This window comes from Ciconia boyciana, chromosome 10 (assembly GCF_034638445.1).
Source record: "Ciconia boyciana chromosome 10, ASM3463844v1, whole genome shotgun sequence".
NCBI lineage: Eukaryota > Metazoa > Chordata > Aves > Ciconiiformes > Ciconiidae > Ciconia > Ciconia boyciana.
The window spans coordinates 7,559,432-7,577,712 of record NC_132943.1 but is presented as its reverse complement, the minus strand read 5'-3'; the positions used below and the strand labels follow the sequence as shown (position 1 = coordinate 7,577,712).

The 18,281-nt window shown below is 43.5% G+C and overlaps 1 protein-coding gene across 10 annotated transcripts in view; it reads left to right on the top strand.

Moving 5' to 3' along the window:
- THSD7B (thrombospondin type 1 domain containing 7B) overlaps nucleotides 1-18,281 on the top strand; it is a 336,629-nt gene that overhangs the window by 121,462 nt on the left and 196,886 nt on the right. For all 10 annotated transcript variants that reach the window (XR_012044320.1, XR_012044319.1, XR_012044318.1 and 7 more), the window contains exons 5-6: nucleotides 4,928-5,179; nucleotides 15,856-16,025. Coding sequence is in view for 7 of the 10 variants with exons in the window: in XM_072874423.1 (XP_072730524.1) it covers nucleotides 4,928-5,179; nucleotides 15,856-16,025 (422 nt within the window). In the remaining 3 variants the exon portion in view is untranslated. The remainder of the gene's footprint in view (nucleotides 1-4,927; nucleotides 5,180-15,855; nucleotides 16,026-18,281) is intronic.

Genomic DNA, 18,281 nt, shown 5'->3' with positions numbered 1-18,281 from the left:
AATCAAGCCTCGGTGCTCAGGCTTGAAAACAAATCCCTGAGCTATTGGATAAGAAAGAGATTTTATTTTCTAGTGTTCTTTTTAAAAGTTCTGTCTCTCATTTCCTTTGCTTTTATTAAAAGCACACGAAACAAAGGAACAGTGACCTCTTTTTTAATTTCAATAACATTTTAGAAATAATGTCCAATAATAATTGAGCTTTTTTCTTCTGTTTTCAAATTGTGCTGAAAGCCAGCTGCTTCTGTAGCCCTAAGATTTCAATGTCTGCCTAGGTAGCGCAAATGTAAGTCAGCATTTATTTTTAATTGAAACAGAGGATCTGGTGCATTAAGTTTTGGAGACACCAAAACTTAGACATCTTAGACACCAAAGCCCTGTGTTTGTTTGGATTATAGTGTCCCAGCTCCCTTTCCCTTTGGTCAGTTGTATGGCAGGCAAATATTCCCCGTCTTCCTTCCCACCCTGGTGCAGAAGGGGCTGGTGTTTCTTCTGCCAAAGAAGCCTTTGCTGCATAGACTGAATATATGGTATCGCCAGTATCCAAAATAGCCCTAGCAGCCCTTGAGGACCCTAAAAAACATTATGAATCCTTGAAAGTATGCCTGTTAACAGTGATTGCCAGTTTCCTAAGGGAAAAAAGTGTTTGGATGCTGTTAGAAACGTGGCAAGACTGTGTCCAGTATTAGATCCTAATATTATTAGCCAAGTGCAAAGAGCAGGTAGTGTTTATTCCAGCAGCCTGTAAGGTTGGGTCATTGATTACAGAATAGGAGACGATGTTAGAAAAAGGGAAGAAATGAAAATGCGTTGTTATCAGTGTAGCTTAGCTCACGTCAGGATTTTCTTGCTCTGCAGCAGGTGGATTTGGGCGTGCATTCCCCGGTCAGGCTTGACACTTCTCAGGAGCCGTCCTGAGCTGCGGGGAAGGGCCTGGCTGCTGAAGCAGTACCCTGTCCTCCTGGAGCTGCCTTCCGTACCAGCAGCATGGGCATGGTGATAGCTTCTTAATGTGTCAAATTATTTTGGAGATGATCCTTTCAGTATAAAAGGTTCAACGATAACCACCTGTCTCATCCTCTAATGTAAGGAAATGCATTCACCTTTCATTCCGAATGCATTGCTTCGGTTGGGAAAGGAAACCAGGGATAATTTCTGTGCTGTGCCCAACCTGATTTAATGATGCACTGCTCCTGGACGGTCTCGCTCCTTTTTCCTGCTGATAGACGTGTTTCCACTCATTTCCTTGCGGTGGATGTGGTGACTGTGTGACTGGAAGGCATGTAGCAGAGATGCACTGAGCTTTTGGAAAATTTACTATTTTTTGGTGAGTTACTTTTTGTCCGGAACAGAACGGTGGTGTGGTTCCGCCTGGGGCTGCACAATTGCTGTACCTTGTGGGGGAGAGCGGGGCTGGAGATGGAGGAGAAGAGTCGTGCTCCTCGCTTGGCAGCAGCCTGCAGTTGCACAGCCACGGCGGACGTGGGGCTGCACGGGAGGAGCGGCCCGCGGGGCAGCTTTTCCTCCTCCTCTTCTTGCTTTTCTGCTTGTAGCTCCAGTACCATGCGAGTGTACGCGAGGCGTGAGTAGGTTTCCTTTGGTTTAGTGGGTTTTTTTATATGTGGTTTATTCCCCTTCAGTGCACAAGAGAGTAAGAGGGCTCTCTGCCACTTGAGTGCGTTAGGCTTCGTGCTGCTGTTGTCTGCTAACTAACTGATCCATCTTACACCACGGGCACCGTAAGGTACCTTGTGAAACAACTCCTGTAGTTTTACAGTATCAATCCAAGTGTGTAACATAGAAAAAAGCATCGATCACCTAAGCACCCTACTATATCGCAGTTACTAGATTGACTCCCAAGAGGAAGATCTAACCTGATACATTAATATGTGGAAACTTAGTTTAAAAACAGGGCTTAGGTAGTATCTCCCATGCCCAAGACCTCCTTCCCCTCCCTGCCGGTTGGGATACAGCCACAGCAGCGCAAATACACGTCTGGCTTGCAGCCTCAGATCAGCGAGTGTCTCGCACGTCTGGGCTTTATCTGTATTAGATTGCCCCGAATACATCTGCAACATGAAAGACTCTGTCTGAATTTCATGCAAAAGCATGTTTTTACATTTGTCTTTGTGTTGCTCGGTGTCACAATTAATTTGACTTTGAGGCTGTGAATGAGTAGGTACAAGTTAATTAGATTCGCTTTCTGTTAGGCGGTTGCATGTAATTCTCCCTCAAAAACATCTACCGGAGCAGAAGGATGGAAATTGCCAGCTCCACGTCTTGTTCACCTTTAGGTCAACAAAGTTACCTCTTTAGCTTTTTATAGTAGGAGCGGTGGAGGGATTTTCAGGGAAAGAAACAGCTATTCAGTCTTTGCGTACCTCAAAGGCTTTTGCAAATAGCAAGGGTGATTGCTGGGCAGAAATGTCTTTTGGCCGGAGTGTCGGCATATGTTTGAATCCATTAGGAGAAGTATTGTAGGTATTGTCTCGCTAAGAATTGGGGCTAGCAGTATAAATTTTAAAGAAGATCCCAAAGCAGATTTTTAAAGGCTTCGTTTTGTTTGTTATTTCAGGAAAGGTCAGGCCAGACTTAAATCTCCTTGCAGTGGCACAACCCCAAAAATGGATTTGGGTTTTCGTAGTGGTATCTGAATGCGAAGTTTTGATCACTCTCTAAAATGTGAGATCAGTTACACTCCATGCTTGGTTCTTAGATAAACTCTAGTTTTCTAGTCCAATCAGTTAGGACAGTGATTTGTATATGCTACTATTTTATCTACTCAAAATCAGGAATTCTTGTTTCTCGTTAATGTTGTGGCACGGATGGCTCGCCTGATAACTGTTGAAAAAGTATTAAAAGGGAAATAAAATTACCACTCATGTGACTCCACCTAACCTAATGTTCCAGACCAGACTCAAAATCCCTGGGTTAGTAAGTACAGATATAATGATGATGACTTTTCAGGCCTTGGTTCAATAGTATTGACATTATGCACCAGAGATGGCTTTGCAATCAGTTGCATTTGACATGTAATAGAGGCATGAGAAATCTTTTTGAGTTGTAAGCAAAAATAATTTTATTTTGAGGGGGCTGTATCACAGGCTGTTTCTACTTTATGAAGTTGTTAAAATAAACCTCAGTAAATTCATCCTCACAGCACCTGTGAGATTAATGACTTCTATTCTGGGTGAAGAAACTGAGACAAAAAGTTGTTACACTCTTTTTTTGTTGTTTTGTTATTGATGGTTTTTTTTGTTTGAAGTATAAATGTAAGCCACTAAATGCTGTATTTTGCCTGTAGTTGAGGGTCTAGTCAAACTTGATCAGCTATCAGTGGGAATATTCCTATCGACCTTTGTGAAACGGGTCCATTTTCTAGACTGGAGGAGAAGCGAGTGAATGTCCTTTGTCTTCTCTGCTCCCCCTATGAGACTGCCCTGCAATCCTGAAATGATTGCCCCAGTCTATTTTCTTTAGAGAAAGTTAGGTTAGTCAAACTGTGCTATAAGTAATACCAAGTGAGGTAACGGCTGGTTCCCTGGCAGCAGCTCTGGATTTCACACCTTTTAAGTGTACCTGTATTTGCTCCTTACAGTTGGCAAAAGCCTGACTGTGAGCAACTGGAGGCTGGAGAAGACAAATTTAGAGAGAGTTCACACTGCGTTCATGTATGGTCTTAATTTCGGAGACCGATTTGCATTGTCAGTATAACACTAGGCAGAAATTCTTGGTTCCTTTTCTCCTGGTGACTCCTTTTTCCTGGGTTTCATCTTTTTTTGCCCCGTCCCATCCTTCGTGGTGCTTCAGTGACGTCTCTGCTCATATGCACCTCAGTCCTCTTTGGGTATATCCTTTCCCACTCTGTTACCTCAGCTATCTAAGGTTTTTGAGAGACAAGAAAGGTTTTTCTCCCGTTCCGGGAGACGAGTGGTGACTTTGTGGCTGATCTCCGGCTGGGGTGAGGTGGAGCAGCAGCGGCCGTGCTCTGCAGGGTCCCTCCCCGCGCCTGCTGGGCAGGAGAGCCATCAGCTGGCGGAGACAGAAGCGGGGCAGCAAGCAAGGATGGTGGCCTTAGCCTGGAGGTTTGTCTTCTCCCAGAACTGTTTGCTACATTTGCCATACTTTTTGATATTGTGAAAAGCTATTGTAACTTTGGAACTCGTAAAAATTGTATTCTGGGGCTTTGTCTTGATACCAAACCTCAACAGTTGGCAGCTCTTAAAATTTGGTTTTCTGTTGTATTGGGCCTTGTGTGGTGTCTTGATGTGTTACAGAATGAATGAGGATCATGTCCTAATGTCAGCAGGAGTAACTGAGTCCCAAAATACAGCCACAGTTGCAGCATTCCTGGGTCTCTGGTGGTTTGTCGGGTTTGGGAACCCTCTGACCTTGTTTGACAGCATTTATTTGATAACAGCTTCACAGAACCAATTCCTTTCTTATTAGTGTGTGACTAATTATTTTTTAAAAGAGCAGAGTTGCACAGCAGGACGTGCTGACGCCTGGACAGATGGATGGACGGCAGACAGCTAGTCCTGTGCGCAGGGTGCTGGGAATGGTTACCAGTCGCAGTATTTCTCTTGAGCTTGGCTTTTATTTTCCGTCCTGGATAAACTGTGAAATTCTAACTGCATGGGAGCAATTATAGTGCCTTTCGCATCTGTTTTAACTTGAAATAAATGAGGTATATTATTTGCAAACTACTCAGCATGCAAGACTGCACCCAGAACTCCCTGGAAATGCATTATGTGCACTGCATTACAGCTCCTCTTACTTTCATTGTATTGGTGTTGATGCAGCTCTTCTGATTTACCCCAAATGACCATGAATTTCTTCTTCGGGGGTTTGGCTTGGGGAAAAAAAAAAAAAAAAAAAGAAATTTATTAAGCAAGACCTCCTCAGTTGTTTCACTGTGTTCTTATCGCAGCCTCTGCGTGCAAGATCCTGTCCCTTTGACCTTCAAGTCCTGCGTCATCGCGAAAGACTGCGAAACGTCCGAGTGGTCCGCATGGAGCGCCTGCTCGCAGACCTGCGGCTGGGGAGACCTCGCCCCGGGCTTTCGGAGCCGGCGCCGCAGCGTGTGGAGTGTGGCGGTGGGCGCTGGGAAGCAATGCCCAGAGCTGGAAGAGAGGGAAGTGTGCAGCATGGGAGGGAAAGAGCTGCTGCAGCCTTGCCCCAGGTATAGCGAGTGCTTTTAGCCCAGTTTTTGGAAGTAAAGAAGCCCCTGTTTGATGACTGCCTTGTGCAAAGCAGATCTTCCTTGCTCAGTGTTTGTGCGTGGAGAGGGTCGCATGTCATGCTTTCTCTCTGTGTCTAAAAGATCATTGATTTGATCATTGTTAACTATGATTAGCGGTATTATTTATTGTTAGTGATATTCTTGTAATTGTTGCTATTATCTTTATTGCGATCACAATTATTACACTTATGTATAGAAATAAATTTAAATTACACCCACTACAGTTTATATTTTCATGTTTTAAAAGTTGAGAGCAGACGCTCTTGTTTTCTGAAGGGGCTTTCATGCTGGTTGCTGTTTCAGAGAATTTCCTCAGCTGCACAGAGACTGGGCAGGTCTCCATGGCTGTGCTTTTATTGGCTTTGAAATTGTAATTTTTACATAAGATTTAACGATTCCCCTTCATCTCCCCATAAAAAAATCCCAGCCCTCCTTGAGGAAAACGGGAACTGATCAGAGGTAATAGCTTGGACTTCACTTGGCTTCCCTCTGGGTACTTCTTGAAATGGGAAACTTTGCAGTCCCTGAGTGCTTGCTTGGTTTATGGCAATCTTTGTTCTGGCAGAAGGTGAGGATCTCTCCTTTCTGGTCTGCAAATCCATGCTGTTATGCTTGGCCAGGCTAGCATAGGGGGTTGCTAGTTTGCTTTGCAAAGGAAATAAAATATTGCTTAATTTTTTGTGTGACATATTCTGAGATTGACTGTAAAATGCTTCAAGATTGATAAAATTTTACATGCATGCAGACAAATCTCCCTGTCTGTGAATGAGTATGTTTAATAGGAGGTCTATTTAGTGATCAAGTCATGAGTTTCTGGGGCTTTGCCAGATGCTGCCAAAACCTTTGAGAAAGCCTTTGCAAGATACATTTCTTAGGAAGGTGTAACCTGTAAAAGTGTCTCTATATCATTGGATTCATTCAAAATCAAATACTGATCATTTTTGTGCACCCTGCTAGGAGAAGAGAGGAAGTATAAAAAAAATATTCTGCTGCTTGATTACATCCTACGAAAAGGCTCTTGCAGAGTGATTTCTGCTCCTGCCCAAATGCACACCAATTTCAAAGACAATAGATTAACACATTGTCTCGCTGATTTTGTATAGGAGCGTGGGTGCAGGTGACACCTGATTGGGGTAGACCAGCTAGTAGTTAATCAGGGAGTGAACAGACACGTGTCTGTCCCTAGTTTCTCAGTGCTTCTGCTTTTTGACATTGCACCATATTAAAGTGCAAACAATTGTAGCTTCCTTGGTGTAGAGCCAGGAGAGCCCAAAAGGTGAGAACGTGCATAACACTGATAATTTTCTTGTGGTGCCACTCTTGATATAGAAGGAAACCTGTTGTTCTTTCAGTATATCGGTGCTATGCCCCGATTTTCATCAGCCTATGAACTCTTAAACCTTCCCCATCCTGCCATACCTGCACACCCTCAGTCCTTCAGGCAGCATCTCTGGTGAAGTATCTGCATGAGCTAGGATAAACTGCCTAATGAGCTAGCCCAGAAAATAACATCAGACTTACAGGTTAACAGAGCCACTTAACTAAAAACTTTGCCCCCCCCCCCAAAAATATCTCTGTTTAGTTAATTGTTATTTCTAGGGATGTAATGTCTCAAAATGCAGGGGGTAGGCTATGACCTTCTCACACTATGCAGTGTTGAGGAGAATTTTACAGTAGCACCTGGTTAGTAGACTTTGATTTGGCCATTCAATACTGCAGAAATGAGCAGGAATGAAAAGCTGTAACATTGCAGTATGTGCTGTGGGTCTGCCGGATATAAGGCTGTGGGGACCAGAATTTTGTGTTAATGAACAGAAGTCAAACATTTTTAAGTATATTATTTAAGTGTCAGAGGCTGGTAAAGGATGTTATCGGTCCATGTTATAGTTTACAGCCTGGTGATTTGGTGATGGTGTTTGGGAATTGATGACCAAGATACTGGAATTACTTCAGACTGGAAAGCGGTAGCTTTCAGCCATAGAGGGATGTAGTGTTAATCTCTATGAAATAATATAAGAAGTCTTTGATGCTCCTGTTCTCCTTATTTGAGCATATTCCCTTTGCAGTGTAATACCTAGAAAGATTATGCTTTTTTCTCCTTAAATATATGCTACCTCATCTGTGGCTTTGCTGAGGCTTACCAAACAGTTAACTTTTCTTTCTTCCCCTTACAAGAAGATGATGAATTTAAGCAGATTCAGTATCAGCAATAAAAGGCACTCTCCTTCATTTGTCAGATCTCAACACAAACCGTTCATTCTTTCTTTCTGGCTTGTGTTTGCCTGATCAGATTAGTTTTAAAATCTTTCAAGATGAGAATCCTATTTACTTTCCCAGTTCCTGGAAATCTGCTCTTTGCTATTTTTTGGTTGATTTTAAGACAAGTAGTCTTTCCTTTAGCTTTATTCTTTGGGCAAGAATTTTCCAAAGCGTGTTCCAGGCAGGGCAAAGAAAACAGGTGAGGACATAGACCAGAAAGAGAGCAAGCCTCTGAGCAAGAGAAGGGGATTCTCTAGAGGCTGTTTGGTAATTCAGGGACAGGGAGCACCCCGTGACCGAATGAAGGTACGTATTGCGGACTACATCCACCAACACAGAAAAGCAGCAGCTCAAGAGGTAGCACTTGCAGAGTTGTACTCAGCAGGGGGAGATGGGTGAAGTTATATTCCAGCCTCCTAAAAGGATGCAGAGGGGAACTAATACATCCAGCTTCAGAACTGCTCTGTTAAGTATTACTTCTGTGTCCCTGGCAAGGTGACAAGTTAAAGGTCCCATCACAGGTACATGGCAATTAGTGTAAATTTGCTGTTAAATGGGAAGGCCTTTTAATTTTATGGCTGAAGTGTATAATAACTTTTTTAATCAATAGTTTAAATGCAAGAAAATAAAACACTTTAACTGCATGTAGGACTCCAGAGCTTTGTGCTTTGTTTTACTTTTGGTTATTTGTTCTGAAGGGATTAGATTAAGCACTTAAAAAGCTTAAATACATAGGAGGTGATTCTACTTTCTTTTATTGTGATATAAACTTGGGATAGTTCAACTAAAGTGAATGGGTATATACAGGTATAAAACTTGTGTAAGCGCTAAGAGCATAAGTCCTATAGACTAAAGAGACCTAGAGGTTACTATAAATCGGAAAGATATTGAGCACTTGTTTGTTGCATAGTTGTCACTGAGCCATCAGTTTTAAAACAATGTATTATATCATTTTTATCCTTGATGTGTAGCTTTCATGTTCACTGGGAATAGATAGATTTTCCAGAATTATGATTATGTCTGTAAATCTTTCATTTTGGTTGTGGTTGCTATGTTACAAGATGGGGATTTAGAAAAAAACCTCTTTGCTTTGTTGGAAATTCAAAGCTTTTCAGAAGTTAAATGATGGAAAATGGGAAAGTTTTAAGACCTGATTTTTTCAAAAGGCTTGAGGTTACTGCTGAGATACGGGTGTGATGGTATCACTTGGTAGATGAGGCCCATTATGTGTCCCAATTAAAGTAAAGGTATTAGTCTGAAGTAGGAAAGACTTGAAAGAAAATGCAGTGAACCGTGCTGGTAGGCTGCTGGAGTTACACCTTGCGAGTGGTAGCAACGCTACTCTTCAGTACTTTGACCTTCACTGGTCTTGGACACACAATGATGGCCTTGAATCGGCTGGGCAGCTTCGTTGCCTCCCCTCAGATCAGGAACCATCCATGGTGAAGCTTTGGTTCTCCAGCTCTGCATTGAACACTTCTCCTGTGGCCGCAGTTGGGTGTCACAGTGTGAGAGCACACTTTGCCTTGATAGTAACAGAAACTCACGGGACCTGCTCTTCTGCTTCCTCAACTGACTCTGTTTAGCAGGGAAATTCAGAACACTGCTTATGATGTGGAAAGCTGTTCAGCTTTACCAACCAAGTTCCCTCCTAGATACCCCAAGCATTTTGTTGTTTCTAAACTGGCAGTTTTTACTTGCGCATTTTCTTAAGCAGACTGATACAACTGTCTGCGGATTCTGGAGGTCCCCATTTGGGACATTATGTAGGTAGCCCTCTAACCATTGGCAATGGGGTCTGTCAATCTTTGGAAGTAGCTAGACCTTCTGTAACTCAAACAGTATTGTCAAAAAGTGGAACAAGCCTCTTGGGAAGCCAAAGGGAAAGGCTGAAGGGTTTTTTTTAGCTATAGTAAGAGGTCTGTAGATAAACATGGGCCACAGCTAGGACTGTAACAATACTGAGTTTGCGTCAGTCTAACTAGATATTGGTAGGAATTAAAATGAGATGTTAAATCTATTGACGTTTGAAATTGTCGTCACTGACAGGTTTTGACATATGGATCACCAGAGTACACTGGAGCTGACCACCTTTGATGATCCAAATGTATAATGGCCCTTCCACTTCCTGAGTTATCACACTCTTCACCCTCTGGGGACGGAGAGCAGGTGGCTGGATGGTATGGAGCCCTTAGCTTAACACTGGTACAGCGCATCTCTGGTATGGTCTGCTCTAAGAATAAAATGTCCAAAGTGACATTAGTGGTTTTGGTCATCTTCGTTCAATTGGAGAAATCAGAGTCATGTGGTAAAACCACTGTGGATCATAGAATCATAGAATAGTTGGGGTTGGAAAGGACCTTTACAAGTCATCTAGTCCAACCGCCCTGCAATGAGCAGGGACATCTTCAACCAGATCAGGTTGCTCAGAGCTCCGTCCAACCTGACATTAAATGTTTCCAGGGATGGGGCATCTACCAGCTCTCTGGGCAACCTGTGCAAGTGTTTCACCACCCTTATTGTAAAAAATTTCTTCCTTATATCTAGTCCAAATCCACCCTCTTTTAGTTTAAAACCATTACCCCTTGTCCTATCACAACAGGCCCTGCTAAAAAGTCTGTCCCCATCTTTCTTATAAGCCCCATTTAAGTACTGAAAGGCTGCAAAAAGGTCTCCCTGGAGCCTTCTCTTCTCCAGACGGAACAACGCCAACTCTCTCAGCCTCTCTTCACAAGAGAGGTGTTCCATCCCTCTGATCATTTTTGTGTCCCTCCTCTGGACCCGCTCCAACAGGTCCATGTCTTTCCTGTGCTGAGGGCCCCAGAGCTGGACGCAGTACTGCAGGTGGGGTCTCACCAGAGCAGAGCAGAGGGGCAGAATCCCCTCCCTCGACCTGCTGGCCACGCTGCTTTTGATGCAGCCCCGGATACGGTTGGCCTTCTGGGCTGCAAGCGCACATTGTTGGCTTATGTCCAGCTTTTCATCCCCCACTATCCCCAACTCCTTCTCCTCAGAGCTGCTCTCAATCCCTTAATCCCCCAGCCTGTATTGAAACCGGGGATTGCCCTGACCCAGGTGTGGGACCCTCCACTTGGCCTTGTTGAACCTCATGAGGTTCACACTGGCCCACTTCTCCAGCTTGTCCAGGTCCCTCTGGATGGCATCCTGTCCCTCAGGCAGGACCACCCAGCTTGGTGTCATCTGCAAACTTGCTGAGGGTGCACTCGATCCCACTGTCTGTGTCATTGATGAAAATATTAAACAGCACTGGTCCTAATACAGACCCCTGAGGGACACCAATTGTCACTGATCTCCATCCAGACATTGAGCCATTGACCACTACTCTCTGGATGTGACCATCCAACCAGTTCCTCCTCTACTGAACAGTCCACCCATCAAATCCGTATCTCCAGTTTAGAGAGAAGGATGTTGTGGGGGACCACGTCAAAGGCCTTACAGGAGTCCAGATAGATGACATCCGTAGCTCTTCCCTTGTTCACTGATGTAGTCACTCCATCATAGAAGGCCATTAGGTTGGTCAGGCAGGACTTGCCCTTGGTGAAGCCACGCTGGCTGTCTGGAATCACCTCCCTGTCCTCCATGTGCCTTAGCATAGCTTCTAGGAGGATCTGTTACATGATCTTCCCAGGCACAGAGGTGAGGCTGACAGGTCAGTAGTTCCCAGGGTCCTCCCTTCTACCCTTTTTAAAAATGTGTGCAATGTTTCCCTTCTTCCAGTCACCAGGGACTTCACCTGACTGCCATGACTTTTCAAATATCACGGAGAGTGGCTCGGCAACTACATCAGCCAGTTCCCTCAGGACTCTGGGATGCACCTCATCAGATCCCATAGACTTATGTATGTTCAGCTTCCTCAGGTGGTCACGAACCTGATCTTCTCTTACGGTGGGAGGGACTTTGCTTCCCCAGTCCCCGTCTTGCGGTCCATCCACTCAAGAGGTGTGGGAAGAGAGGTTGCCAGTGAAGACTGAGGCAAAGAAGTTGTTGAGTACCTCAGCCTTCTCCTCGTTTGTTGGTACCAGTTTGCCAGTCTTGCTTGTCGGGGTGCTACACTTTCTTTGACCTTCCTTTTCTCCTGACATATCTGTAGAAGCCCTTCTTATTATTCTCTGCATCCCTTGCCAAGCTCAGCTCCAGCTGCACCTTGGCCTCCTGACCCCATCCCTACACAGCCATGCAGCATCCCTGTACTCTTCCCAGGATACCTGTCCCTGCTTCCACTGCCTGTGCAGTTCCTTCTTGCCCGTTGGTTTGACCAGCAGGTCTTGACTCATCCATGCCAGTCTCTTGCCTTCCTTTCTTGATTTCTTACACCTGGGGATCGAGAGCTTTTGCAGTCTATGGAAAGCATCCTTTATCTGCCAGCTCTGTTGTGCTCCCTTGTCCCTGAGGGCAGTTTCCCAGGGGGTCCTATTGACTTAACTCCTTGAAGAGCTGGAATTTTGCTTTCCTAAAATTCAGGGTCCTGACTTTAGTCTTTGCCTGACCCATATCCCTCAGGACTGCGATCTCCACCAGCACATGATCACTGTAGCCCAGGCTGCCTCCAATCTTGGTGTCACTGATTAGCTCACTTGCGTTGGTGACCAACAGGTCCAGTATCGCATCCCCTCTGGTAGGGCTGTCTATTACCTGGCTTAAGTAGTTATCCTCAATGCACTCCAGCAGTCTCCTGGATTGCCTGTAGCTCAGCATGCTACTTTTCCAGTAGATGTTGGGGTGGTTGAAGTCCCCCAGTAGGACGAGAGCCTCTGAGAACGATGCCTCCTGTAGCTGGAGTGAGAAGGCTTTGTCAGTAGGCTCCCCTTGATGGGGCAGCCTGTAGTAGACACCAATGACAAGGTTCCCTTTGTTGCCTCGGTCTCTGATTCTTACCCATAAGCTTTCAACCTGCTCGTGGCTATTATTCAGAGACAGCTCTTCATGCTCTATCCATTTCTTGATGTAGAGGGCAACCCCTCCACCCCTCCTTCCTCACCTGTTCCTTCTGAACAGCCTGTAGCTGTCGATAGCCACACTCCAGTCATGGGATTCGTCCCACCAAGTTTCAGTAATGGCAACTTGGTCGTAGCTTTCTAGCAGCATGGTGGCTTCCAGCTCCTCCTGTTTGTTGCCCATGCTGTGTGCATTGGTGTAGAGGCACTTCAGCTGGGCTGTTGGCCGTGTCACCTTCTCAGTGGAACACCCCTTAATTCCTTTGAGGTATTTCACTGGTGTTTCCCTGTTGGCTCCTGTTACCTCAGGAGCCCCTGGCTCATCTCCGTAAGACTTCAAGTGTGCTGCAGTGTAGCCAGCACGTCTCAGAGCAACAGGCTGAGGGCCCTCGCTAGCACCCCATCCCTCTAACCTTGGCGTGTCATCCCACAGCTTGTCACGGGCAAACCTGTTATTATCCCCTCCCCCTTCAAGTCTAGTTTAAAGCTCTGTCAATGAGCCCTGCTGGCTAGTGAGCAAAGACCCTCTTCCCACTTTGAGAAAGGTGAATCCATCTGATGCCAACAAACCCGGTGCCATGTAGGCTATCCCATTATCAAAAAAACCCCACATTGTGGTGGTGACACCAGCCACAGAGCCATGTATTAATAGACTAGGCCCGTCTGTTTCTTCCAGTGTTGCTGCCCGCAACTGGAAGGACAGAGGAAAAAATAACCAGCTAATTTTTGCAGGGTATTGGTAATAATTTGCAAGTACTGGCTTGAGGTTGCCAAAGTTACAAAAAAACCTCAGGTGTTTGCCAGCCAGTAGTCCCTGTTCTTTACTAATGGCTATTAACAAGCTTCTGATTAAATTTCGGTAGAGGTTATGCAGTCAGTTTCTCTTCATTAAGTAATGTTAATTCTCATTGTCTTTAGTGTAGTCCATAAATGGGCAAACTAATACCAAGTATCGGCCATGCTCCTTAAAACCCTGCAAAGAGTCTGGCACAAAGCTGTCCGAGGTCACTGCGTCCGTCTGGAAAGGTCTTGCGTTAGGTTTCCCGCTTAGTGGGATAGCAATCCATTGGGTACGTTTCTGGTGTCGCAGGCTTGTTAATGGCAGTGAAAATGTATACCTTTTAAACAACCACTACTTGGGGTCAGGATTTGTTACTGGAAAACTCTGGACAGCTGAGGGCACGTCCAGCTGGGAGAAAGCAGGATGGGCTAATGGGGCTGAGGCTTTCAGCTGCTCACAGCTGTTCTTTAAAGACTGCTCTGCAGTGTAGCACAGTATCCAGTTACTCTGAAAATATCTAAAGGGATTTTTTTTAGATTCAGGGGCTGATGAAGTTTAATTATCTCTGAGCTCAGATTTAGTTATTTTGCATAATTTTAATCACTGATGGCCTAATTTTCACAGTTGTTAACTCCCACAGCTCACGCTGAATAGGAGAAGCAGGTGCTCACACCTCTGCAAATGAGTCTTTAGGATCCAGAGTTCACAGCTGACTACCTAAGGCAGATATCGATAATCGGTTTTTCTTTAGTCAATTATTGTTTTAAGAAATACTTCCCTAAAACAACGATTTCCATGGCTGCGGAAAGATGTGTGTGTTCTATATTTAAGCTTCTAGTTTTGAAAGTGTAGACCTGAAGAGCACGATGTCCTGAAGTGGTGTGGAGAAGGAATCCTCTTCACCTGGTGTTTAATGAAGAGCACTTTTCATTGCCTTTATTATAAGAGGAAGGTTGCATTTAACACTGCAGGCCCAAGAAATGCAATTAGGAATTCCCAGAAGGAACTACTAGAAGAAAAAATTCATGGCTGTGCTTTGTATGTTGTGGGAGTTTGAGTATTTTATGCTTGTCATGTGAAAAGTGTATTTGTTATTGTTTTCTCTGTTGGCAATAAACCCTGTGAGTCTATCCAAATTTGCACATGATACTGTATATTATTTAAGAGAGCACGACAGCTCATCTGAAAAGTACCTGTAACTTAAAAGTAATTGGCAGTATTCACAAACGTTTTCCATGAGTATGTTACAAAATTCATAAGTGCTTTGTGGCTAGAATCATTCTTATGCCTATATTTACAACATAAGAAGTTAAGAGAACATTGATGCGTGCTCAGGCAAACTAATGTATTTATTTTTCATATAATTTTGAGAGGCATGTTTCCTTGCCATAGCTGTAGTCAGGAACAGATACTCACTATGGAGAATACACAGAATTACAACGTGGAAAGCTTTTTCTGCAGAGGCACCCCATTGCGCTTGAGCTTACAGTGATCAGTCAGCAGATAACAAACGTACGTAGTTTTAACAACCGTGGATCTGCCGTGAGAGGAGAGAGCATTTATCTTGAGGATAAAAGAAGGAAATTATTTTACATCGTTTACATTACACAAAACCAACAAAGATTGTATGGAAAAAATTATGAAATTTAGAGGAGCAAAGGAATAAAGCAGCAGAAGTGTGAACAGATTGGTTATAAAACCAATATTGCCTAAGATTTGTGTTCAGGAAGCTGAAGAAAGACTTTGGGCTCTTATTTACTCCACTGATACTGTGACCTGTGATTCAAAATGAATTATGCCTGTGAAAACTGTTGTATTAGAAATATGCTCTGCATTTTCAGACATGATGGGGAAATAATTTTTGCTTTCTGCTGATACACAGTACTGTTTTCCCTATAGTTTTAAGAAGTTCTTCCTGGCATTTAAGCTGGGACCAATGACGATTGTCTGTACAGCATTCACAGATCTGTGCCCAAGAATGTTATCCTTCCCTGAAAACCGTTAATGCTCTGTAGGTGTGAAGTGAATATAGAATGAAAATACTTTTATCTAGAGCTTGCTGTGTATCACAACTTCTGGAAACCGAAATGAGATAACTGAGTTACTTTAGCCAATCCCTTGAAGAAATTGGTAGTGCCCTAGGCGTTTATAAAGCTGTCACCTGTAGAAAAGCTGCCCAGTGCTTGGAGCTCCGTTGACGTATGTAGGGTTTTAGCTGTTAAGCGCATTTCGGAGTGAGGTGTTCAGCTCTTGGCAGAGAGAGGTGGTTTAGTGGTTTGAGCCACATGTTTGAAAACTAGTTTGTGCACTTAATCGAACCTCTTAATCTTCGTTCCTTCTTTGCACCCTGCTCAAAGGGTTTGTCAGGATGATTTAGTGTTTCAGAACGCTTTGGAGATTAGTGCTATGTGAAAAATTTTACACAAGGACCCCAGACAAATAACAAATACTTAACCTTTGTAAATTTAACATTCAAAATGTTTCAGACCGTTCTGTGTTTTGAACTGGGAAGTGCTATTATAAAGATTAAACCAATAGTATTTTGTCATCTAATAAAGTACTACTTCCTTACCCATAGTCTTTTCAAAAATTGTTTTACCTGATCTCTCTTATTTCCAAAGGTTTGCCTGGAGGACTTCTGAATGGAAAGCTTGCCAGGCATCTCTCCTCCTTGACCAGCAGGACCCTCACCATCACAAGCACGTAAGCCTTTGTGGAGGTGGCACACAAACCCGGGAGGTCTACTGTGTCCAAATCACCGTAGAACTTGGGAGGCACCGCCTGAAGGAAGGTATGTGAGTAGGGTCATTCGGAATTGTCTGGCCCAAGGAGACCCGAGTAAGAGAAACGAGGGAGGAAAGAAAAAGATAGCATGCAGTCATTAGTAGACTTTGGCTAGCTAATGCCCTCATTGTATCCACGCTTACATAGGGAGGTGTTACTCGGCATCAGAGGGAGCAGGAGGGCATGGTCCTCAGGGTCCTGAGGAACTGCCAGGAGCCACAACCTTCCGTGGTGAACTGATGCCAGTTCCATAACAGTACTTGTATGGCGGGGATTTCAAAGGATGAAGGAACTAAATTTTGCTTAGAGTTGAGTTTTCTTCCTCTCTCGTATATTAGGTAGCCCAGCCCCTTGGTAGCTGAATCCATTTATCTGTGGTTTTAGTCCTGGTTTAGAGTGTAAAAAAAGATGTCACACTCCATTCTGGATATAGCTTTAGCCTCTGCTTCAGATTGATACACAATCTTTCTTGTGATTTGAAGGGGAAAGCAAAAATAATATTGTCACAACTTCTGAGCAGACAGACGGTTTTTGGACTCTGGAAGTGAGTTATTTTTCTTTTAGAAGAATAACGAGTAGATACAGATGCATGATGAATAATTCATCTTAGGCTGTTTTATTTACTCTATGTAGTGCTCTTGCAGAATATGTTTTTGGGCAGAGATGTAAGATAATAAGAACACAATATCATGTCTTAGATGTATTTACTTACAAAGGCAAAGCAAATGTTTCCTGGATGCCCAGTGTGTCCTAGCATCCCGTACAGGCTCTGAGATTATAGAAAACCAGACCCGTTTTAATCTCTACTCAGTCCATGCATAGTTGCTGCTTCACCTCTCCCAGACATCTGGCACTACCTTGCTCTCCCAACACAAACCCCCCTCTGTTGTTCTGCACAAGTATGCGATGCACATGACTTTCACAGTAAGAACAGTGCTGTTGATGAGAGGTATGTAACATTTCTTGACTGTCTTCAACCTTCTGACTACTTCTGTGGTCCGTGCAGCCACTGTATGGCAAGCTGGTGAGCAGCAAGCTTTAACTGGCTTCATTCCCACTTCTTCATTCTTTTTCAGTATTGTGAATTACTGAAGAAGATTAGAGGAGCGCATCTGAAACCCTTACACCAACATAACTCATAACAGCGTTGGTGCTACATATCCAGTGTGTGATCACCTGCAGGTTTTCCCCTTGTTCAAAGTTCAGTTCAACTTAAAAATTGCAAGCTCTCCCCTCAACAAAAAGAAAACACTGGGATACCTCCTCCTTGTTTTTACAGTTCTAACCCTTTTGTTTTTAAAAACAGAAAATTTTCATATAGGCAACTAAAAAAAACAAATGTGGAGAGCAGTTGTACAAGGTATAAATTATTACTGGCATTCCAAGGCAGGAGTGCAGATTTGCAGTAGTCCTTAGAAAATGAGAACCCCATCTACGGTCAACATATTCGCATGCAAATAGAAAGAGGGAAAGCCTTCCCTGTTCTCCCTCCCTATCCCATAGTATTCAGTGTGTCTCATTTACTAGCTGATCAATTTTTGTTCTTTGAATAAATAGGGAATGACATCTTTTCTGGCCTCTCTTCTGGCAGTCTGAACTGATAGAATACTTTTATTCATCACTAGAGCATTTCATATTTTATTGTACCATTTTTTCAGTGATGGGGAGAAGATGAGGAAGTTAATCCTTCTATGTATAAGCAAATATAGAGTCTAACTGCTACCATCAGAAGTACAGTAATTTTTCTTTCTTCACCTCTTGAGTGTCCTTAAAGGGATCATTCAGGAATCAAACAAGCGAGTCTAATAGGATATTACCATCCATCACAGTTGTTATTCTTCTGGTTACTTCCAATGAGAATTTGGACCGAGGCCCAAAGACATATGTGAAGGAAGATTTTGTCCCGTGGTCTCTCCAGCAGCATTCTTGGATAAAATATGTTGAATCCTAGTTGGAGACAGGTACCATCTGTGATGTATTTATACATATTGCTCAAAGCTCTTTTATCCCCCAAGGATATCTCTCCCATTTTTCATTTGCTTAGTCTTCCCATCTATTTCTTCTTTTATTAAAATGTGTATATTTAGAAAGGGAGCCCCTATTTTCTTGAGTCCCTATATATCAGTTATTCAGAAGGTTAAGTCTGCTGAAATCTTTCTATATTTTGATTATAAAATTCCAACTTGAAGATACTGGAAATGGAAAACTTTCCCTCGGGTATTACTTTCAGAAATGCATTGATACGATTTCATATCTTTCTCCC